At 53.7% G+C, this 21284-nt stretch overlaps 8 protein-coding genes and 2 non-coding genes across 10 annotated transcripts; 3 read left to right on the top strand and 7 right to left on the bottom strand.

The window, feature by feature from the left end:
* Positions 1 to 154: 154 nt before the first annotated feature.
* Positions 155 to 1179, bottom strand: BO72DRAFT_447904 (GNAT family N-acetyltransferase). Its single transcript, XM_040944661.1, has one exon. It carries the CDS (start codon positions 1064 to 1066, stop codon positions 296 to 298), a length of 771 nt encoding a protein of 256 aa, XP_040801422.1. The 5' UTR covers positions 1067 to 1179; the 3' UTR covers positions 155 to 295.
* A 293-nt stretch (positions 1180 to 1472) lies between these two features.
* BO72DRAFT_428651 (uncharacterized protein) lies at positions 1473 to 2210 on the bottom strand (the record flags this gene model as incomplete). Its single annotated transcript, XM_040943036.1, has 2 exons — positions 1473 to 1795; positions 1880 to 2210. The coding sequence occupies 2 exons, from the start codon at positions 2208 to 2210 to the stop codon at positions 1557 to 1559; spliced, it is 570 nt and encodes a 189-aa protein (XP_040801423.1). The 3' UTR covers positions 1473 to 1556.
* Positions 2211 to 3025: 815 nt separating this feature from the next.
* Positions 3026 to 4184, top strand: BO72DRAFT_447905 (DUF3632 domain-containing protein). The gene is made up of 2 exons (XM_040944662.1): positions 3026 to 3450; positions 3537 to 4184. Exons 1-2 carry the CDS (start codon positions 3102 to 3104, stop codon positions 4091 to 4093), a joined length of 906 nt encoding a protein of 301 aa, XP_040801424.1. The 5' UTR covers positions 3026 to 3101; the 3' UTR covers positions 4094 to 4184.
* A 667-nt stretch (positions 4185 to 4851) lies between these two features.
* On the top strand, positions 4852 to 4924 carry BO72DRAFT_t133. The gene has a single exon. It is a non-coding gene; the product is annotated as a tRNA-Thr (tRNA).
* Positions 4925 to 5200: 276 nt separating this feature from the next.
* Positions 5201 to 5272, bottom strand: BO72DRAFT_t138. Its single transcript has one exon. It is a non-coding gene; the product is annotated as a tRNA-Ala (tRNA).
* A 660-nt stretch (positions 5273 to 5932) lies between these two features.
* Positions 5933 to 7840, bottom strand: BO72DRAFT_403741 (uncharacterized protein). The gene has a single exon (XM_040942240.1). It carries the CDS (start codon positions 7825 to 7827, stop codon positions 6403 to 6405), a length of 1425 nt encoding a protein of 474 aa, XP_040801425.1. The 5' UTR covers positions 7828 to 7840; the 3' UTR covers positions 5933 to 6402.
* Positions 7841 to 8385: 545 nt separating this feature from the next.
* On the bottom strand, positions 8386 to 9150 carry BO72DRAFT_377721 (NADPH-dependent oxidoreductase; the record flags this gene model as incomplete). The annotated part of the gene is made up of 1 exon (XM_040941275.1): positions 8386 to 9150. One exon carries the CDS (start codon positions 9148 to 9150, stop codon positions 8386 to 8388), a length of 765 nt encoding a protein of 254 aa, XP_040801426.1.
* Positions 9151 to 11195: 2045 nt separating this feature from the next.
* Positions 11196 to 13066, bottom strand: BO72DRAFT_403745 (putative MFS maltose transporter). Its single transcript, XM_040942241.1, has 4 exons — positions 12804 to 13066; positions 12254 to 12732; positions 11859 to 12196; positions 11196 to 11804 (listed from the first exon to the last, which is right to left on the bottom strand). The coding sequence occupies exons 1-4, from the start codon at positions 13020 to 13022 to the stop codon at positions 11224 to 11226; spliced, it is 1617 nt and encodes a 538-aa protein (XP_040801427.1). The 5' UTR covers positions 13023 to 13066; the 3' UTR covers positions 11196 to 11223.
* Positions 13067 to 16975: 3909 nt separating this feature from the next.
* BO72DRAFT_447908 (cell wall mannoprotein 1 family protein) lies at positions 16976 to 17996 on the top strand. Its single transcript, XM_040944663.1, has one exon. It carries the CDS (start codon positions 17345 to 17347, stop codon positions 17927 to 17929), a length of 585 nt encoding a protein of 194 aa, XP_040801428.1. The 5' UTR covers positions 16976 to 17344; the 3' UTR covers positions 17930 to 17996.
* Positions 17997 to 18305: 309 nt separating this feature from the next.
* BO72DRAFT_496088 (uncharacterized protein) lies at positions 18306 to 20926 on the bottom strand (the record flags this gene model as incomplete). Its single annotated transcript, XM_040948597.1, has 7 exons — positions 18306 to 18554; positions 18644 to 18975; positions 19039 to 19237; positions 20069 to 20223; positions 20277 to 20322; positions 20480 to 20636; positions 20733 to 20926. 7 exons carry the CDS (start codon positions 20924 to 20926, stop codon positions 18306 to 18308), a joined length of 1332 nt encoding a protein of 443 aa, XP_040801429.1.
* Between the last annotated feature and the right edge of the window lie 358 nt (positions 20927 to 21284).

Below are 21284 nucleotides of genomic sequence, written 5' to 3' on the forward strand. Positions count from 1 at the left end.
CAGCACAGACGAGAATGGGAAGAGATTGAACGCGCCACCAAGCGGGAAAACGTCGGAGCAACGTATGTCATCTAACTTAGGGTACGCTGGAGACGGAGAGCGAGCTCAGGGTCATGCTGCCGGCGCCTGTAGTAGACTTTGATGAAATTTTATGCCCAGCTGCTCCCAGCTGAATTTTCCATTGTGTGATAATGGAGATACATTGTATGTACACAACACATGCTATTCACAAGGCGGTTAAGGAGCATCCCACGGCCACGAACGAACTTATCTCTAGCACTGAGGTCTAAATCCCTCACTGCCCCGGTCTTCCCGTCCGCATAAACACATTCGACGGCCGCTCGCGATCCCGAAACTCCTCATCCACCTCATACACAAACTCTCCGCCATCCTGCTCGAACCCCAGCTTGCGGTAAACATGCCGCCCCATGCTCGATGCCTCCAGCACAGCCTCCAGCCCACCGCGCTCCCGCGCCTCGCGGAGCCCCCACTCCACCAACTTCGTCGCGACCCCCCGCCGCTGGAACGCAGGGTCCACAGCACATAGATCCAGCACCAGCACCGCGGGGGAGTCCGTGCCCGCAATCTCGCGGACGTACTCGATGCGACGGCGCTGCAGCCCGAACACCACCTGGCGCAGATACCGTTGCTCGGCCGGGTTCCCGGGGATCAGTGCTTCGAGGTCCATCGTCTCACCGATATCGACAACAGGAGCGTCACCGTATCCGGCCACCTGGGACGCTTGGACCCAGATCGCCACGCCGGCAATTTCGTCGTCGCCTGCGGCGCTACCTTCTGGGCGTGGGACAACGGCCTTGAGAAAGATGGTGTTGGGACGGCCGTGTCGGTCGGTTGTGGTGGACGACCAGCGGGCTGCGAAGCGGGCGCTGCCGCTCTTTTGGCCCTCCGGCGTGTCCCAGCCGGGGTTCATGGCGCACCAGACGCCGTCGTTGACCTGGTGGCCGAAGGCGAGGGCGGTGATTTGGAACAAGCGGTCGAAGTCGGCTGGGTCCGTGATGGGCTCCACTCGGAGCACGTCCCGTGTTGACTCCGCGTTTGAGCTCATGGTGATAGCCGTTGATCCGGTTGATGCGGGGAACTTGGGGGGACTGATAAGGTATGAGGGAAGAGGGGTTTTTTGCGAGAATATTATATCAAGATCTGAGATAGAGGGTGATACTGAAATGCAAATATAGGCGGAAAATAGGGCCACGTCACCAAATTAGTTCATCAATTCCGTATGAGCTTACAAATCACGTGCCGAACAAAGTTAGTCGAGCTGGAATCTCCTCCTTGGCATTTTGGGCCTGGTATCCCTCGCTCGACAGCAGTGGCATGATATGGCAGTTCCATCTAGCAGTGGAAACTGTTCAACAACCCCCGGGCTACTTGCATTGTAATTGCCCACCAATACCCTCACGCAACGTGCCATTCTTCAGTGCGCTGAGACCGGTACACGATATCATGAAAGCCTCGAGTCTCATCCAAGCAATACATACACTCTTCTCATTCATCTCAGAGCAGTTCACACTCACACCAAGAATTCGGGTTTGATCTTAACGAGCGGAGCAATTGACAAAGCCATCCTCATAGTGGCGGATCACGCCACAGAAACGCGCTCTCGCAGTCTTGCCTGTGCCAGTATACTCGAGGATGAACCGATCGGGCAATTTCTTGACATCTCCGCCACTGTAGACCCGTGCGGGATTCTCGCGGTCCAGAGCGAACTCCTGCTTGCTGGCGCCGCACTCGAAAGGTAGCTTGTCGTGGTTGGCGAAGTTGTAGGGGTACTTGTCTACACGACGCCGTTAGCTCGGGCGTTAAAACCTTTCTCTGAGAATTCAGGGGGGAGGGGTGGGTACCGGTAGTAGCTCCGTACTCTTTCCAAGTTGTTTACCCTCGTTGGCATACTTGGCAGCGTCAATGTATGCCTTCGTCAGCTGTCTGGAGGTGTAGGTGGTCTCCGTATACGCGTCGGTCTTGGGGCAGGTGTAGCTCTTGATGGGGAAGTCCGCCGTCGCCAGTTTTGGGGCTGTCTTGCCGCGCTTGTCAAGCTCGTCGGTAATGTAGTCCGGTTGTTCGGGAAGAGCCTCGACAGGCATCGTGCCACGGGAATGGAGGTCGACGAGCGGGCTGGCAAGAACAGCTTGGCTCATAATTGCCCCGGCCAGCAGTATGTGTAGAACAAGGGCTTTCATCATGTAGCTCATTCTTGCGGCTCTGTTGTGGGGTATCAAGTAAGAAATGAGATTGGAGGCTATAGGCTCGACTCTTGCTCGATTTAACCTCTGAATGGGTGTAGATTCTTGACTACGACGTGATATTGGTTTCTCTTTATGGATTTCAGTCTTTGAGTATAATCTATCTCATGTTGGTGTCCTAATTCATGTCTGCTGTGAAGCTGTTTCACGGTAGACCAGATTTTAATGATAATGGGGCCTAAACACTGGTGTCCAGGCGTTAGTATACCAGGATTATGGGGTCGATGTTTGCTCTGTGATTCGAAATAGTCGAGTTCATAATATTGAGGGGAGGTTTGCCTTGTTCAAAGGGTGAATTGCTGAAATAGTAAGATTGAGATTGACGTGCACTTGGTATTTGGGGAAAGAGGTCTCTGTTGGATCTCTGCCAAGGACTTTTGTCTCTTTTCCCCTTTCCTGCGTTCGCAGCTATTTACTTTTGTCTCTGTATGTTCCCGAAGCTGGACCCCGAATGCTGTGAAAAGCCGTGGGAGGGTAAGGGCCCAATGAAGGAACGATTGGCATCATCGATAAACCAATCTAAGAGCATCATATCATGTTAGCTCTGTGTACAAGCTGCGATAGTGCTTACTCGCACAGTTAGGGTAATGGGGCGCAATGGGGGGCTGAGTTGTATCAAGCCCCCAACAAGCAAACAAAGAATTGACAGGGTCCGGGGGTCGTAGCCAGGGTTTGATAGATGAGTCAGACACCTACCAGTTTCAGTCACTATAACACATCGAACCAGCATCCCTCATCAAAGATCCGGTATTTAATCATCATCTCTCCTTTCTTCCTTCCTTACTCCTTTCCTAAACAGATCCCATCGGGTCATCCATCCTTCGCCCATTCCTTTTCATCATGAGCAACAAGATTCCCGAATATGAAGCCTTCCTGGCCCAAGAGGCACAGGATGTGTGGCCTCCACGCCCAGAGATCCTTTCAGCACTCCGTACCCTGCTGGTCGACCCTTCCGCGCCCGCTGCAGACGTCGCCAGAGCATGCGTGTCTCGTGCTATTGCTGAAGCAAACCCGAGCCCTGAGTACGGCGACCTGTGGTCGCCCTTCATCGGCGCCGTTGAGCGTTTCCCCGAGCACTGCGACCGATTTGTGGAGTTTCTCATCGCCCTGCATGAGCTCCCCGACTGCGATGGAGAGTTCAAATGGCTGGAGGGGTTCTACATGCATCTGTGCGAGTTCACTTACGACTGTAAGCTGTTACTCCTATTCCCATATATCGAGTCGCTGTTTCAAAGCGATCCCTTTCCCATTTGACAGAGACTGAGACAGTAACAGATGTGGATCACTGCTTCAACACGACCACCCGCGAGACCGAGCGACAACGCTTCCTAAACGCGAATGTCTTCACCATCAAATTCTACCAGCGTCTGCCCCGCCCCAACCGCTTCGGGTTTCTGATCAATCACGGCGCGTGGGTGCTACGCAGAACCTTGGAGCACGCCCCCTTTGAGAAATTCCATCATCCGCACATCGAGAACATCATCCAAGATTGTGACGAGGACGAGGAGGACTTCTACAACATGAAGCGCGACGAGGCACTCGAGATTATCGACGTCAGGGCGCTGAATGGATTCGTGCCGGCGGCAGCCGTGTGGCTTGAGTACTGTGGGAAGGAGATCTATGAGAAGCAGGGGTCCCTGGGACGGGAGATCCGGGCGTATGATAAGTGGCAGGGGTCGGAGGGCTGGTCGAAGGAGCGCTGGGCATTCTGGAAGGAGAGGTTTATCTGGATATCTACGGTTACGGCCTTGGATCGGAAGACGAGACGCATTGCAAAGGATGTGGTCGTACTGATGGGCAGGATTGAGCAGGGAGACGATGGAAAGCTGTGAAGATGGAATCTGCAGATTGATGCGGGTTTCTGCATGTCTGACGAGAGCGACTCAAGATAGACGTTCCTGCTATGCGAAAGCATTATCGGTCGTATCAAGTGAAGCAGTATATTCTTTTGTGAGTCCGTCGGCGACCGCGGACGCCTTCGATGTAGTTTACTTCAAATGTTTTGGGTGAGTTGCGGCTGATAGCCAGTTGTGATGAAGGTTTGCTGGACTACGTATGTGGCAGGTGGACTAATATGGCCATCACATAGTCACCCAGTTGCGGTATGATAGGTAGGATTATACCCACAGGGGGTTAGTGGGATATTGGTCTGGTTGATACCATATTGTTTACCGTACACTTCGCTGCGCAGCAAACCACATGAATTATGAATCTCCAGTGCTGGGCTCTATACATTGTTGAAGAAAGAAAGAAAAACAGTCAGAATTGGACAGACAAGCCGTGGAATGGGGATAAGGGTATTAGTCAATTTGTGCAAGTCCCAACTAAGTCCAGGGATATATACTGGCTGCCAGCTTCGCACATTACAGTCTGGAAACCAGCACCGGTTCTTGGAATCCATCTTCCCCTCTAGTTGATACGTATAGCATAGGCAGACAGAAGGATACTGATAATGAGCCATGATACTGGAGCCAGATGATGCTACTTTAAACATTTTACATGGTTGAAAGCGGACAAGATGGCAAGAATGTCGCTGACAAGGTCTAGAGTTTGACTGTATAGACGTCTTGCCCGCCAAACTGCATCAACCGCTCGCATGGCTTAGATGGTAAAGCGCAGCACTAGTAATGCTGAGATCCTCGGTTCGAGTCCGAGTGTGAGCAAATGTTCTTATTTGACCCCCGATGGGCCTGCGACGCCCCTCTCTTGTGTCTTTTTTGCTACCTTGTCAACTATGCGGGGTGAGCTACCACTTGCGGAGGGAAATATAAGTTGCAGCCGATTGATCAAGTGATGTGCATTTCACTCATTGACAAGAGTTCACATCAATTTTTCGTTGTTCTCCTGCTCTTCTTTCTAGCCAATGAGCAGACCGCGACCCACCATGCTCCACAGCCACCAGCAATGAAATCGATCACAAGCAGAAAAACCAAAAAAGATGGAGCTGCGGGGAATCGAACCCCGGACCTCTCCCATGCTAAGGGAATATTATACCACTAAACCACAGCCCCAATTGTTGACATGCCGCTCAGGATTACGCAAGAAGACCGAACACCATTGCTCCCCCAGCATCGTACCCTGCCGTGCTCTCTTAGCCAGCCCTCCCAGTTGGATAAGAGTCATTGTCATACAGGTGGTCTCAGTCTTGGTGCATCCTTACAAAGGTCCAATACCACACCGCTTGATGATCTCCCCGAGCACTACATGCCCCACTGTATAAGGAATGGTCAGAGGAATCTTCAGGTGGTACTCAATACTGGAGTTGATGCGTCCACGGACAAATATATCAAGCACCCTTCGGAAGGGAGACAAGAGCAACCTTGTTCTGACAGATGCGAGTCGAAATATCTTCTCTAGCCCGAGCTGCTCTAGGCTTAACTACAGCTGCTGATAATAGCCGTTTAGGGTTCCAGCGTAGCTTATATTATATCCTATTTAGATACGGCCCTGTTGCAGCCAATTCCTCTTGTGGTCGGTTCGGTATCAATGTCTGAGGTACTAGTCGTTTCTGCAGATCGTCCGGTTGGTAGTTGAGAGAGTAGCCACTAGGAAAATTTTTGAGAATAGTGTCCTTGAACAGTGAGGGTGTTTATGTCTCTACACTATCCTGATATTGTAGCCGAACACGTCCTACTTCAAATATTGGCCACGGCCGATTTTGCGTCAGAGGTGAAAAGCCCCAGGAAGCGACCGCCGGGGTGAGCCTTTGACATACATTCGCGACCCGGAAAAGAATGCAAATAACTCCTTAAATCGATCCATGCTCGAGTAATCCCGTGGGAGTCTGCTTTCAAAGCGATGCCCTGGGTTTCGAACACTCGTGCTCCTGCCAAGTTCCCAGGGGAGCTGCTCTCTGCGAGAATGCGGGGCTATACGATCTGAACGCTGGGTAAAGGTGATGTAGCTTCAACAGCGTTCACGATAGACGTCCACACAATTGGTCTCAAAATGCCTAGGATCCGTGAAAGCTCTTGTTCTCCCTAGGAATGTCTACCTGACCCTGTAAACCCTCGCCATGTCCATCTTAGCGCAGAGCTGATCACGTGTGATCGCGCGATCGGCACGATGAAGCCTAGCAGAAGCGCCTTTACTGCCTCTTTCAACTGGGCACCGAATCTGAGCCATGGATGGAGCACCCAGACTAGATATGAGCAGTCCCGCCTATTAATGAAGTGCCAGATTCATTGCGGTCTTTGCTGCGGGCTCTGCTTCGATCATCAGAGCATGCTGTAAACCGGCTGATATTATACCCTCGAAATACCACTCCCACATCCCGGGCCGTCCAGAAAGCCCGGATAGCCCCTTGGATGAATAGACCATACGCCCGTGAGCAGCAGACCAGCTCTGGAACCTGCGACAGCCAGCCGTCTCGTTCCGTCTCGGTCGTCAGCTCGACGCAGGCCACCAGGACGGGCAGCATGGCGAATTTGACCGCCTTCCCTGTTACGGACAGTGTGGTTTGCAACTGCGTGAGGATTGAGATGGCGATCGCTCGCGCAGGTGCGTCATGCATCCCGAAGGGGATCTTCAGACGGTAGATCAGCAGCAGCGCGCACAGACGCATCGCCTGCACCTGGCAGAAGATGTGTGCGATCTCGACCGCCGAGAACATCGAGCAGAGGTTTTCAGGGACATCGGGCTGCCATGCGAGGACTGTCGACTCCAGCCCGTCGAGATCTCGCGATGCCATAGGGTTGACGGCGACATTGGGACCGACAGCATCCGAGAGTGATGAATTCAGCTCCCCGACCCGGTGAAGCAGCTGCAGGAGGGATGTCGACAGCCCCAGGTAGCGATCCACATACACCGGAGACTTCGGGGGGCGGAACCTCAGCGCCGGCACGGCGCCATGGATCAGACTGCCCACCATCTCTAGCATCATCGTGCCCGTCAGGAAGAAGAAGTCCTCCGGGTCGGGCCCGTCGATGGTGTCGTACACGGGGCGGACCAGGACCAGCGTCTGCCGGCACAGTGTGAAGACGTTCTCGGGTCGCTGGAACATGGCGAAGAGCATGATGTTGGTGCCCAGGACGAGACACGTGGATGCTTGCTGGCGATCCGTGACGTGGAGTTCGCGCAGGCTCCGCAGCGCGGTGGAGGCGTGCCGGTAGACCGTGGACAGCCCATCTGCAGGCTGGCTGGTGTGGCGGCTGTTCTCCGCCGAGTATGTCGCGGAGAGCACGGACGCCAGGTAGGCGTGCTCGAGAACGGACTGCGAGTGTTCCAGATGCGTCATCAGCGCTGCGCAGTGGCGCGGCCAGAAGGCGGGGCCCAGGAGAAAGCGGTCAAAGGTCTCATAGTTGGACATCCAGTGGTGTATCAGATTGATCTGCCCGGCCGACGGAAAAGCTCTCGGCAGTAAGCTGGTGCTTCTGGTGTTTGGGCGATTGGCCTGCAGTGCTGCGGCGGACAGAACCCGTCGACCGGGCTTTTTGGCCTGGCGGGTCTTGCTGCAGGTGAAGCCGAGGCGGGAGCATCGCATGCACTGGCTCGAGCCTTCCACCCAGGAACACCGCTCCTTGATACTGTAGCATCGATCACAAGATTGATTGCATGCGCGCGGCATTGCTATCGATGCATTGCGCCTTTTTGTAAGAGTTCTTGCAAGTCAATTTGTGGTTGTGGTTGGTTTCCGAGAATGCACTGGAAAGAATTAGTAAGTCTTCTTTGGTCACGTGCATGGCCACATTCTGTGAATTCTGGGCTGCTGGACACACAAGAAGATCATCATTATAACATTTGAATTGGCTCATATAGTTTGCAACCTTTGTGCAGGGAGTCTTTATGGATCTTTGTCAAGTCTTAAAAGTGACTATGTAGAGTACATATACAGTATGCAATTACCAGGCGTGTTACCGCCCCTCGAATCGTCATATTGGATGCTGAATGGATTCTGACTACGTCAGGCTATCTATGAGAAACTAGCCGAGGACACCGAGGTGGACGGTTCGCTGGCAGTCTCAGGCAAGGCTCCCCGGGCTCGCCGTCAATAGTCCTAGGCCTTATACCAACATCTTCACATTTCAAACCGTCTACCCAGTCAACCCACCACTATGTAGCTCCAGCTCTAGAACACGATCTATTTCGAACACACTGTCTTCTAGTCTACCACCAGGCCCCCATCCTAACCAAGCTTAAACCCCCGATCCAGCAGCACCTGCCGCATCCTCTCGCGTCCATCCAGCTCCCCGGACGCCAACATGCCCGCAACGAACTTGGCCCAGCTATGCCGACCGAACAACTGATGCCACTCGTAGAACGCCCCCAAGCTCGCATTATACCGCTCCACATCCTCCCTCTGATGGCTATCATCCCACTTCTCACGGTGCAGTACCTCCCGCATCGGCAGCCGCGGCTTGATATCCGGGGCGTGCGCCGCCAGATCCGGCCAGCCCACCGCCATGCCAAACAGCACGACGGCCCGCGGGGGCAGCGCCAGCAATTCGCACAGCTCCGCGGCGTTGTTGCGCGCCCCGCCCACGTAGCAGATGCCCAGCCCCAGCGACTCGGCCGCCAGCGCCACGTTCTGCGCCGCCACGGCCGCGTCGATCGTCGACAGAATGAACATGTCCGTCTTCTCCAGCGCCGTCGCGGGCTGGTCCTCCCAGTCCGAGACATTCGTGAGGCGGTGTAGGTCGGCGCAGAAGAAGAGCATGAGCGGCGCCTGGCGGATGAAGTCCTGGTTGCCGCTGAGTTGCGCGGCGGCTGCCTTGTGGGAGGGGTCCTGGACTGCGATCACGCTCCAGGTTTGGAGCATAGAGGCGGTGGATGCGCTCTGGGCGGAGGCGACCAGGGTCTCGAGGGTGCCGTCGGGTAAAGGGGAGGGGAGGAAATGGCGGATCGATTTGTGGCGCCAGATGGTCTCGAGGACGGGGTTCGAGGCTTCCATGATGGTTGGCGTGGCGTGGTTGAGATACCGGGCTTGGAGGGCCTCGTTGGGTGTGCTCTTCGACACAGTATCGGAAATGTCGCCCATGGCTCTCAAGGGTTGGGGATGATGCTTGAATGAATGGATCGAGTGATTGGTTCTGCTCACGATCCCTAACAGGGGTATCGTCCGGCTATATAGGGACACACCCGCGGCCTATTCGCCCCTTGCGCGGCCGTCACCAGCCAGAGAGAATTGAGTTGATTCATAAGCCTTAGGGGTTGATTAAAAATTCAACCCCCCCCCTTGCAGTTTGACGAACTTGATATTGATGATGATGGCTCAAGGCCTGCCAATGAAGAAAGCGGCAATCGACCGGCTAATGTGCACGCACACTTTGCCACCCTGGGACGAATGAGAGTGCTAGAAACCGCCCGGCTTGGCAGGCGGAAGTCTCCACCGGGGCTGGCTCCCGAATGGCGGCCGTATGCGCACGGCCGCTGGGATAAAGCTATGAAGGTCACTGAGGCATCGTATTGTCTGTGACTGACAACCGCCTGCTAGGCGAAGACAGTGAATCTTCCCAGATTCACTTGATACTGCTCCAATCCAGCCTAATTCACCTGAGGGGTATTGCCCCAACTTATTCACGTTCCGTACTCTGTGGATTGATGTCATAATATCGCCACGACTGATGTCTCTCTCCCACCACTACCTCATCCAAGCCTCCGTACAGCTACATCACCACTGCCTACACCACAGAATTTGGGAAACAACCCCTAGTATTCTTTGATCATTGTCAGTCTTTCGAAATTCCTTTCTTTTCTACACCATTCTTAACCTTTTGAAATGGGGAAAAGACCACACTTCAGTGGAAAGGGAAGGCACAGGGAGAGGTCGGTGTCCCCTCGCCGAAAGCCACAAGCTCGACCCGGTCACCACATGGCCGCGAAATACTGTAATGACTTTGTTATGATACACCCATTTGCCGATGGGAATGGACGCATGTGCCGCTTGATATTACATGCGATTCTACTCAAGTACGCTGGCATCGTGATCTCTCTGGGTGAACATGAGAGTCGGCGCCAGTATCTTGACATTTAGCGACGATTTGGCGAGCTTATGGAGGGCTCAGGAGAGCTGGCATCCCTGATACTCAGGAAATCGATGCGCGATACCGAACGCTCAAACAGACAATTACCAGGGAAAAAGAGAATCCCTGAAAGCGGACGCTTTGAGCCCTTAGTGTTGGCGAAAAAATTGACTTGGGTAAGTCTTGTGCACTGGGACTGCCTTGAGAGCCCAGTACATCCATTATCTCTGGCTCCCAATTGAGCTATCGAGGTTGCTGACTTGGTGTACTTGCTCGAGACACAGATATCGCCGTCTCCATGTGATGAGTGTTGAAATAGCCTGCTGCATAGGTGCTTTTTCCACTGCAGATTCTGCTTAGAAATCACCCCGGATGGTGGACGTCCAGCTCGCAGACATGGTTTGCGGAAGGATTCTGGCGAACGAACGAGTGCGAGAATGCCGAGTTTGATTAGGGGATCGTGGCACAAGATCATCCCCTACGAGACTACCTGCCTGACACGCAAGAAGGGACAAAGACATGTATGTGGACAGAGAGGGGTGATTTAGGGAATATGGAACGTGACCTTGATTCTGATTCAGAGAGCAATGGACTTTTCCAATGAAGATGCGGTATAGTAATGATGGGAGGAGATATTTGTCGGCGGTCGTCCGGCCACGTGATCCGAGGCGATTCACCAAGCGAGTTGTCCACTGCACCTTGAGATTCTAGCTAGTTCATCAACTAAGTAATCAATAAACCACCAAGAATCCCAGACATCGTTCCATATCGCCCATGCTACACATAACAAGAACGCGACACTTACGCTCTAAGTTTTCTGTTACATTCAAGCCCCCTGATCTCACCGTTTAGAAGTGTCTGAGCTTTAAGCTGTGGATTTGACCTTGAGTATCACAAAGCTAGAAACATGCATAAACTGGCTCACCCAGATAGAAAGGGTTCGCTTCGAAATTTGAGTTGATTACGTGCCACCCAGGCACCCCCCCCGACAACAAACCCGCCTACTCATCATCGCGAATGTCCACGACCGTCCGCTTCCACTTGCGCGCCGGGACCCGACGCTTGAACAGGATGTCGATCTCGCGGAAGGACCGGTCCTTCATCTCGGGAATCCACTGCCACGCCATGGCGGTGCAGATGAAGGCCGTGCCCGCCCAGACGTAGCCGCTCTTGGCGCCCAGGTTCCACTTATCCGTGTTAAGCATGTAGCTGGAGAGGAAGATGCAAGGAATATTGATGAAGTAGTAGGCACCGCGGCCCACACCGGTGGTCAGGGGCCGGAGGCGGACGGAAGAGGTCTCGCCGATGATGACCCACGAGGACGGGGCGGGGCCCAAGCAGAACAGGACGGAGACGATCAAACCCAACGATGCTTGCGCGTTGCTCGCCGCCGTGCTCGCGCCACACGAGCCCGCAATCCCGAGCGCGACCAAGAATATACAGTTGATCGATTGGCCGTAGACGTAGATGGTGCGCCGGCCGAGGTAGGTGGTGAGGATCCACGAGAGCATGACCATGATCAACTGGAGGGCCGAAGTGATGAGACCCAGAGCAAATGCGGTTGTCTCGCCCATGCCAGCCTCTGTCATCTGGTGTTAGCCTGCTAGGAGGTTGCGAGGGAATGGACGGGACTCACGTTTGAAGAAGTACACGGCTTGGTTCGCAATCAGATTGCCGGTCAGATTCTGAGATGCGTAGACACCACAGACGATCAAAGTGCGATAAAGATCGGTCCCCCGCACCAGTTCCACGAGAGTGGGCTTCTTCACCGTCTTCTCCAGCTCGATTGTGCGACGCATCATGGCGACTGCGTCAGCGGGGTTTTCCTCCACGCTGGCGCGTCCCAAGCGCTTGACAGCCTTCTCGGCGTCGGCCAGACGGCCCTGGCGTACGAGCCACCAGGGGGATTCGGGCGCAAAGTAGAGTAGGAGAGCCAGAGGAGTGGGAAACATCCACTGCAGTGCAATGGGAACTCTGAGAGAGATGGTCAGTACAGTACTCGCTCGAACTTATCGGTAGGAGCAGACAAACCTGTAGGCCGAGGAGTCATTCTTGGATTGGTAGTGGTAAGTGATACCGCCGACGATGATGGAGCCAATGGCCCAGAACATCTGCAACATCTGCGTCGCTGGCGCTCTCAGTCTCATCGGCACAATCTCGGCGCAGTAGGCGGGTGCATTGGCGATAAAGATGCCCCACGGGATGCCTTCCAGGATCTGGGCGGCGAAGAACATCCCCTGGCTGTTGCCGAAGTAAAAGATGAAGATGAAGGCGTTCAACGCCATGAGACCGCCAATTGTTGCCCATCGGTATCCGATCCAACTGGTAATGGGACCTGCCACGAAGACCCCGATGAAGGCGCCCAGTGGTCCACTACACTGGAATGCTGACTGCCAGGAAGCCTCGATGATATAAACTCCTGAGACGTCGCTATATACCCCGAAGTCGTCGGCGAATTTCTGTGTGGCGATGAACTGTCCCATCAAGAAAACACAGTAGGACTCCATAATCTATGGCATCACAAGGTCAAGTGTTAGACAAGTGATCTGTAACTTGGGGTATTGGGGGGGGAAGAGCTAACAATGGTGCATGACATGACGAAGGCCCAGGCACTGGCAGCAGGATAAGCCTTCACGGCCTCGAGCACAGTCATCCGATGCTCGACCTCCTCAGCACCGATGGCGCCGGCTCTGTCATAGTCGACCTTCTCGTTGGCATCGTAGACAGGTTCGTCCTTAGAGGTGGGCTGGTCCTCGACCTCCAACGCCGAGGTTTCCTTCTCTGTGGGGTCGCTAGCCATGTTGGCGATTTCTGGGGAAGAAAGGGGTGGATGAAAGGGAGGGAGACAGGAGAAGGGGAGGGGGGATCTGGGAGATCTGGGGGGATCTCCGACCTTTATAGCTGCGACACACCGCTTGTGATGGTGATGGTACTGGTTAGTAGGAATGGTGGTATTCCGGTACTGGTGGTAATGGTGGTAATGGTGACATTAGCCTAATCGAGTGAAGCTTGGGCTTTTACTGCGGAGTCCCCGGACTTGGACCTCGTCTGGAACCCAACAACCCCACTCCGGGGGGTGAGTTTTCCGAGCACGTGGTCGATAGGAGGGTGGCAATCACCTCGCATCCACCTCCCATTCACCGTGATCGCTTTCTCATTGCACCGAAGGGTCTCCCTAGCATCCTAGCGCCTGGGTATGACGGGTGGAGAGATAATTCTGGCAGTCTTCCGGTGGAGTCGGGTGGAGATGGCCCGGTCCACCCCCATCGGCCCAATTTTCCCCGCAGTTGCGGGGGGCCAAAGGGGCTTGTTTACGGGTGGTGTACGGGTGGTGTACGAATCGTGTACGGCTCGTTTACGGGGTTTTAGGTTTGCCTGTCAGCCCCTTTCCCCACTCGGCTAATTCCAACCCCAATCAGAGCAGCTCAGACGGACTTTGTATATTGAGCTCATTCACTACGAGATGCCATTATACAGTCACTTGACATGAAATTGCACCAATCGCCACCTGTCTTGATTATTCTTGATCCCAAGTCTCAGACTTGCCCAATGAGAGCCGGTTAGCTCAGTTCTGTAAATCCAGAATTGTTACCGTTAGACAACCCTCATACGTTGTGGTTACACAATGCCCCTGCATATCGAGTAGGGTCAGGGGTATCAGAGACTGTTAGATGGCATGACCCATCGTTGCCTTGTTGGTCGTTGAGACCGAGCTCAGGTCTACTTAGAGAGTACTAAAGGACTCTAGCCCCATGTGACTGGGAATAAATCATCATGACCGACAAATCTAGATCTCACCCCGTCGGAGAACAGAGGCCAGGAATGGCAGCCAACATCCCAAAAGATGCAGACACAGTGCGCCTGCCGCCCCTCGTATCTTGGCATTAGTGCTTATAGGCCTCCAAGCTACACGAGTAAAGTTACGACGTCTGCGACATCCCCGTCTCGCTCATCTTACTTTCTGCCACCGATTGGCTACCTCGTGGCCGCACGCGCGGACCTGTCGGCTCTTCCACTGCAAGAGGAGCGTGACCGGAAGGAGTTCGTCCGGGTGGTTCATACCTTGGCCGCCGCCGCGGCACGCCACAGTGCTCCCTACACAAAAGCCATGAAAAGCAGATCAAAACGGTGACGACGATGATTTCTATCATGTCGGGTATCACGCAGACAAGGGGAGATTGGCTATCCGATGGATCATCCGGCTCTTGATCGAATACTCCGTGATTCGTAGCTCAATAGAGATGCAATGACTTCTATAGGGGGGCCGACACCCAAAGCATAAGTATCTACATCTATTGACATAGCCAGATTTCATCAACGAGTGGGTACTAAGCAAAAGACCAAAAGTCCACTTCCAACCCAAAATCACGTTCTCCTGCCTTTGGTTGAGCGGTTCTCTTCTTTTCGTACGAAGATCGACCCTCCGATGCCTACCGCATCTACCGCATCTTCGGCGGCAATCGATCAGATCGATCAGGTTGACATGCGCCTTTTCCACAGCCTGTAGCTTAGGTTCTCACTAGTCAGCCTCTTCTGCAAGGACTCGGGTATCTGCATCGAACGTACCTTTCGACATTGTGTGATGCAGTCCTGGGGACCGTAGAATTCCACCTGCAACGCGCGGCAGAGGGCTTGCCATCGCTGGAGCCGGAGGTCTCCTCCGCCCTTCTCTGCCGATACGTGGAATAAACGGTGGGATCCGGATCTCACGAAGGCCGTCCATTCACGTGGGTAGGTCCCGGAGCCCGACTTCTAGTACTAGTACGTAGTTCACGTGCGTGGCTAGCCGAGCGGGTTTGTTGGTGGCCGCGGCCGCAGGGTCAGGGCAAAAGTCGTGGAATCGCGAGCAGTCATAGCAATTACTACTAATATTCATTTTTGCTTCACGAGTTTTCTCTGGAAAGAGAGGATTAGATGGGATGCGACCGTCAGAAAGTAGATCTAATGGCGTGGGAAGAGAAGGTGTTGTACTTGTTAAGGCAAGATGTCTCTAGGCAGGTGGTGATGAAGTTTTATATCCTCTTTTGTCACTGTGTCGATTGCCAACCCGCAGACTGCAGCGACAAAAGTGAGCGGAGAGCGCCTGAAGGTAATGCCAAAATCGGACATATGTCCTACCGGTCGGTGGGAGAGAATAGCATGGTCGACCTGCGTCATCTCGTCTACGCCACCTTTGATAGGAACGTAAGAACGCCTCAGCGTGGAGGGAGCGTCTCGCATATCAAGTGAATTATTGACATTTGGCGCGCTTTGTAAATGTTGTACTTTAGCCCTGCCACGTAGTGCGCAATAGTCGCAAGAACCAGGCAGAGAGGGTGTTTAGGCCGACCGTGAGTGATTTGGATGCTTGTACATGTGCACCCACCTACTGCTGTGGCATGACCAGCACCGTCATTAGATTTGCAACCACAAGGCATAGGTATGAGGAACGTTACGACAGACCGAGATCCCACCAGAGAGCAAAGGCTCAATAAAGGTGATGAGAGGGGATAACAAAATGCAATGACTTAGAAAAACTGCCAGCTGCTGGCACATGCGCTGCCAACACTGCACCAGACAGGGTAGGTAGCTCGTGAGCCACAATCCAGTCAACTGGAAAGGTCAGCACAGCCACAGCAGCAGCGCTTAGAATGATTGAATGCTAGAGTTCCACCTTCCAGTTCACAGGCTGAAATCCCCAACCGATTCCATCACCCTTATCGGCCGCAACCCACTCTAAGACTTGAAGCTGTGGACAATTCTGGTGATATATAGCTGCTCCTCTCTACTACCCGCTCTCGAATCTAAGCTATTATCTTGTATCTCCAGTACTAGAGTCATCGTTTTATAATACAGACTGGTAATAAACTTTATGAGTGACCGAGAATTCATCATGTTAGATCGTATTCACAATGAAGAATGCAGTGTCTTGTACAAGCCCCAACAGCACGTGGCACAAATAAGAGGGCCTGTTCTGCAGGTGACCCTTACAGGGTCAAGGTAGCGGGCTAGGCTTACCTCGGTACGACCAAAAATCGGCCCGTGACCTGGGGCCTCCACCCGCTGGCTCTAGGCAAACTAGACAAACATCAGCTCTGGCTTATGCGCAGAAAACAGTGCGCATAGTCCAGCATGACTCATCTATTCCAAGCCAGGCCCACTGTCCAACGAGAAATGGGTCAAGTGACCTTAACAGATATAGCCAATCAGACAGTATGTAACTTGTACAGTGGAGCCGGGGAGAATAAGAGTCACGTGGCACCGGCATCCTTCCTGCCCCCCAAAAAAAATAAAAATAAAATAAAATAAGGTACGTACGGAATAGTGAGTTGATCCGTGCTTTCTTGAAGGTCTTGAACTATTGCTATCTGATACAGACTTGCACTTGAGCCAACTAGCCCTACCTCTCCAAGTGTCAATTCCGACGAACATAACTCTGGAAGATACCGGGCACCGCAAGGCTAGCGATCTGGAAAGAAGTATCTCGCGGCTTGATGTTCATCATCCTAGATACCAACCAGCATAAAACAGCAAAGTTAAATGTGACGCGGAAAGCTTTCTCCGCAGATTCTGCCCTGCCGCTCCCGCCCGGGAGCCCCCTGGAAGTCTCAGCTGTGTACAAAGCCAAGAGTTGGGCTCTTGCCTTGTGGTGAGAGTGTAAGAGAAAGTTAAAGTTGACTGATAAATGAGGCCACCTGCAACCTAGACTACCCCAGTACCCCAGTACCCCATGAGTATGAGGATGCCTTCTCGACATTTGTAGTTCAACTGTATTCTTAACTTACCCCCGATCCAACACCCCCGTTTTTGGGACCTTGCTTCCTTCCCCGGAATGTGAGACATTTCTGACCACCGGTGGTTCAGTCCCTGTCAATCACCTAGGATTCGGGTATGTGCACATCATCCGACCCTTGGGGATCGACCGACCCCAATTTTCATCCACCATCTATCGTGGCATTATCCTTTTGCTACTTTGAGGTCCCAACATCCCCACGGAGGCGCGTCATACCCACCGAGATAGATATAAAGGGAAGATTATCCATCAACATCCACCATCCCTCAACAGTCAACACCCACCATCCCCCTACACTTCAGACCAAACCACACCAAACCACACCCACAACTCCCTCCATCAAAACCAACATGAAACTCTCCACCCTCTCCGTCCTCACCCTCAGCTTCGCCGCCGGCGGCACGCTCGCCGCGCCCACCCAAGTCTTAGAGCGCGACCTGCCCACCATCACCGGCGTGCTGTCCGGGATCGGCACCAAGGTCGACGCGCTGGGGACGGCCATCCAAGGCTACGGCGGCGGTGACGTGGCCAAGGTGCAGCAGGCGTCGGACAACCTGGTGGCGGCGATCAACAGCGGCAACGCGCAGGTCAGCGGCACGGGGGCGCTCAGCTCCGGCGACGCGCTGGGCCTCCCGGGCCCCGTCAACGACCTCAAGAACAAGATCGCCGCCGTCATCACCAAGCTCGACGGCAAGAAGTCTCTGATCGTGCAGGCTGGCAAGGGCGCCCAGACCTACAATGACCTCACCCAGCAGAAGGCCGCCGCCAAGAAGCTGTCTGACACGATCGTCTCGAAGGTGCCCCAGGAGCTGCAGGGGTTGGCGGGTACTGTTGCCGGGGGCATCTCGGATGCGATCGAGACGGGCGTGAAGGATTTTGCGGATCAGGCGCCCAAGAGTCGGCGTGGGGTTGAGGGGGGCGCTGTTGTGGTTTGAGGAGTGTGTGGGGGGTTGAGCGTGCTGGTTACTAAGTTTGTGGGTGGTTGCTGGCCTGGTGCTGTGCAAAGGGGGGATTTTGGTGGGGCGATTATGCGGATGGATTGGTTTGGATATAGGCGAATTGAACATTGCTTGCACGCGAATCTTGCTCGTAGCCTCAGCGTAGCCCACTTTGGATGTGACACAGATAAAGTTGTGCTTGGTCTATAATGGTAGTAAAGACTATGTTTTACGAGCGCCCCGAGGCTGTTGCTCAAATCATGATGGGGTTATCAACCTGACTACCACTTTGCGCACTGAACGCAACGTCGTATCCAACCCTACCTCCTCTTCGGCTTTTGTCGTCCGAGAGGATCCCAAGCGACCCAAAACATCAAGCTGAAGTCCCTGGTTCTTCAACACATTCCCCACCCCCCTTCTCACCATCTAAACAAGGTAAGCGAAAGAACAACGACAGAACCACCCCAAGCGCCGCCATTGCGATCGCAGCATAGTACCCCGCCTGATATCCATCCAAGGCAGCGCGAGGATTCTCAACGCCTCCGTGGTCAGCAGTCACCGAGTTGGAGATCACGGTCAATACCGCCACTCTCAGCACTGCTCCGCCCACATCCAGGAACATCTGAACGTCAACATGACTAGTCAGTCAGGCTACATCATGAGGATTCGGGGAAGAGAGAAAACAAAATCTCGTCAAGTGATCAAGCATACATTATAAACCCCAGCCACCGTCCCCTGTTGCTCCTTCTTCGCGGTGGCCACCACACTCACGTTCCCCACGAAATACACCGTCCCGACACCGGCAATATACAGGACCATCCCGGGGAGACAGAAGCACCAGTAGTGGTCGGCCCCGCCCATCCGGGTAAAGAGGACCAGTCCGCCCAGCGTCAGGGCCCAGCTACACACCAAAAGCGTGCGAGCGCCGACCGGGCCGATTAGGACGGGGACTACGAAATTGACCACTAAGGCCGTGACACCGAAGGGGATGAACCGTAGCGAGGTCGCAAGTGCGGAGTAACCGAAGGCTTTTTGATGGAAGACTGTTTGTTAGTGGCACGGGGGTTGGGAGTGGATAATGGAAAACCCAACGGGGAAAGCCTTACTTTGCAGCTGAAGGGTCAAGAGGTAATTGCTGCCTTGCCAGACAGCATAGGTCAGGGCGGCGCTGGCACAGCCCAGCGCTTTCACTCGGTCGGTGATCATGTACCGAGGGAGAATTGGGTCGGCGGAGAATCTCTGTTCTAGAACTAGGAACACGCCTAGTGCTACCACCGCCAGAATCAGCGTCGTCAGAACATTGGCCTAGTTCCAGCCGTCGATGTTCCCGGTCGTCAGCGCGTAGATCAGAAGGATGAGGCCGGCAACCGATACATCTCCATGAGACTATCGAGGCCGAGACACGGAGATTGCTTTGCTCGCGGAACGGATAGATATTTATGGCAGGTTCTTCATGGACAAGATTGAATGACAGCAAGGAGATCGCTAGCTGCAAGCAGGGAACAGGCATCCTTGGAATGTAGAAAGATTAAGAACATCCGGGGAGAAAAAGGCAGTACCAGAGCACATGGTACAAGGTACAAGGTATGAGATAGCCTCTGGACACATGGGGAACAGCTAATCACTGGGTCAAAAATAGCATAGGCTCCAGAGTACTCATACTCGGTGACTCACCTTGAGAAATCAGAGATTTCAAGCTTTTCCCGGTGTGCCACAGGCATTCAGCAAGATTGGTCTTGCTATAATACATTTTTTGTTGCTAGACTGCTGGTCTTACGCTGCCTTTAGCCGGAATTACATACTCCCACGTAACAGAGTTTGTCGAGAACAGACGCTGAAGCCACCGCCCCTTGCCATGACCTACGTAGTCAGAGACCCCTCTTCTCTACCCCTTTTGAGATCTCTTCGCATAATCAAATAACCGTGAGCGGGCCAGGCGTGTTCGGGCTATGCATTGAGCTTACTTATTATCACATATTGCCAGCCACCATGAACAGGGCCGATCCAAATGGTAGATGAAAGAGATACACCGTACAGCCCGGTACTAACACATGGTAGAACGACCGAATAAGCAGGCACGAGTGGAATGGCAGTTTCGTGGGCACCATCGTGTGTTTCTTTCACTGAGACTCGAACCTCCATCTTCATCGCCTCGAAGGTCGCCACCACCCGGTATTCCTCCAGCATATCACTGAGACGTACCTGAAACTTCCATACGTTGGCGTTTACCGAGAGACGACTCGAACCATCTCTGTGGAAGAACATTTCTCCAGCCCATTCCCGTCCTTGCTCTGGCCAGCAGCCTCAGCCTCAGCACCAACCGTCTTGCTCGCTTTCGACTTACCAAACAGCTGTTGCTCAAGTCGGCTCAACTCCTCCGCAGCGCTAGCCTTTCGCCTCCATCAGTCTGGATAAGCCGGGTCTTGCGCCACCTCGTCGAACATGGCCATGTACTGGTCCATATCCAGCGTCGCTGAATGGACGCGGAAAGTGTATCGACCCGCCCGGAAGTCACGCTCGGCGCGAATCAAACTCGGTTTGACCGACTCGAGAGAACTTGATCTTGTCGAACTGATGGAAGAGACAGGGGTAGTATGCCTGCTTACGAACGGCCTCCGCGAAATCGGGGTCCCCACTGAACAAGCCATAGCCCGGGATGATCGCATCGACTGCACAGGCCTGGCCGATTCGCGAGATCGAGGCACTATTCGGACGAATCCCAATGTTATATCAACAAATCGTGACGCAATGCACCGAGTTCCAGTTCCAGGATCCATTCTGCACTCATCCATCCATATACGTGGTGCCATCGCTTCCCGGGAGCGGAATCACTTCATCGGCCAGCCGTGCATGTAGAGAAGACCCGTCTGCCGGTGTCACGATCGCAACACTCCAGACGCTGAGCTCGTGACAGACGCGAATGCAATGAACGGCGATCTCGCCGCGGTTGGCGACCAGGGCTTTGCGGACATGGCGCAGCGGCTCAGGGTTCATGTTGATGCTGGGGCTCTACGGATGGGAGACGAACGCCGCAAATCACAACATTGAAAGTGACGGCTCGTATTGTATGATATCTCGCAAAGATAAAAAACCTGGATTCTTGCTCCTCATTTGCCAGCTCGGTGGCTCCATGTCATGTACCACGATGGGGTAAGGATGATCGGTGCGGGGCAAGCTGGATGACGAATGCCTGAGATACGCGATAAGAGTTGGGGTAAGCAGCATGCCCGGTGAAGGTCCGATCGGCCAGTGTGTCAGGATTATTTGGAGCATGGTCTATTGACCAAAAGATAAAACACGAAATATGAGAACCAACGCTGGATATAAATAGCAATTAAATAAGATTGTCTTT

The sequence above is a fragment of the Aspergillus fijiensis genome, assembly GCF_003184825.1.
Source record: "Aspergillus fijiensis CBS 313.89 unplaced genomic scaffold BO72scaffold_22, whole genome shotgun sequence".
NCBI classification, from domain to species: Eukaryota; Fungi; Ascomycota; class Eurotiomycetes; order Eurotiales; family Aspergillaceae; genus Aspergillus; species Aspergillus fijiensis.

Coding starts and splice junctions, on each gene's coding strand:
- BO72DRAFT_447904 (XM_040944661.1), bottom strand. CDS start 1,066: ATGAGCTCAAACGCGGAGTCAACACGGGACGTGCTCCGAGTGGAGCCC.
- BO72DRAFT_447905 (XM_040944662.1), top strand. CDS start 3,102: ATGAGCAACAAGATTCCCGAATATGAAGCCTTCCTGGCCCAAGAGGCA. Junction 3,451..3,536: donor GTGCGAGTTCACTTACGACT/GTAAGCTGTTAC, acceptor AGACAGTAACAG/ATGTGGATCACTGCTTCAAC.
- BO72DRAFT_403741 (XM_040942240.1), bottom strand. CDS start 7,827: ATGCCGCGCGCATGCAATCAATCTTGTGATCGATGCTACAGTATCAAG.
- BO72DRAFT_403745 (XM_040942241.1), bottom strand. CDS start 13,022: ATGGCTAGCGACCCCACAGAGAAGGAAACCTCGGCGTTGGAGGTCGAG. Junction 12,197..12,253: donor AATGACTCCTCGGCCTACAG/GTTTGTCTGCTC, acceptor CATCTCTCTCAG/AGTTCCCATTGCACTGCAGT. Junction 11,805..11,858: donor AGCCGTGTACTTCTTCAAAC/GTGAGTCCCGTC, acceptor ACCAGATGACAG/AGGCTGGCATGGGCGAGACA.
- BO72DRAFT_447908 (XM_040944663.1), top strand. CDS start 17,345: ATGAAACTCTCCACCCTCTCCGTCCTCACCCTCAGCTTCGCCGCCGGC.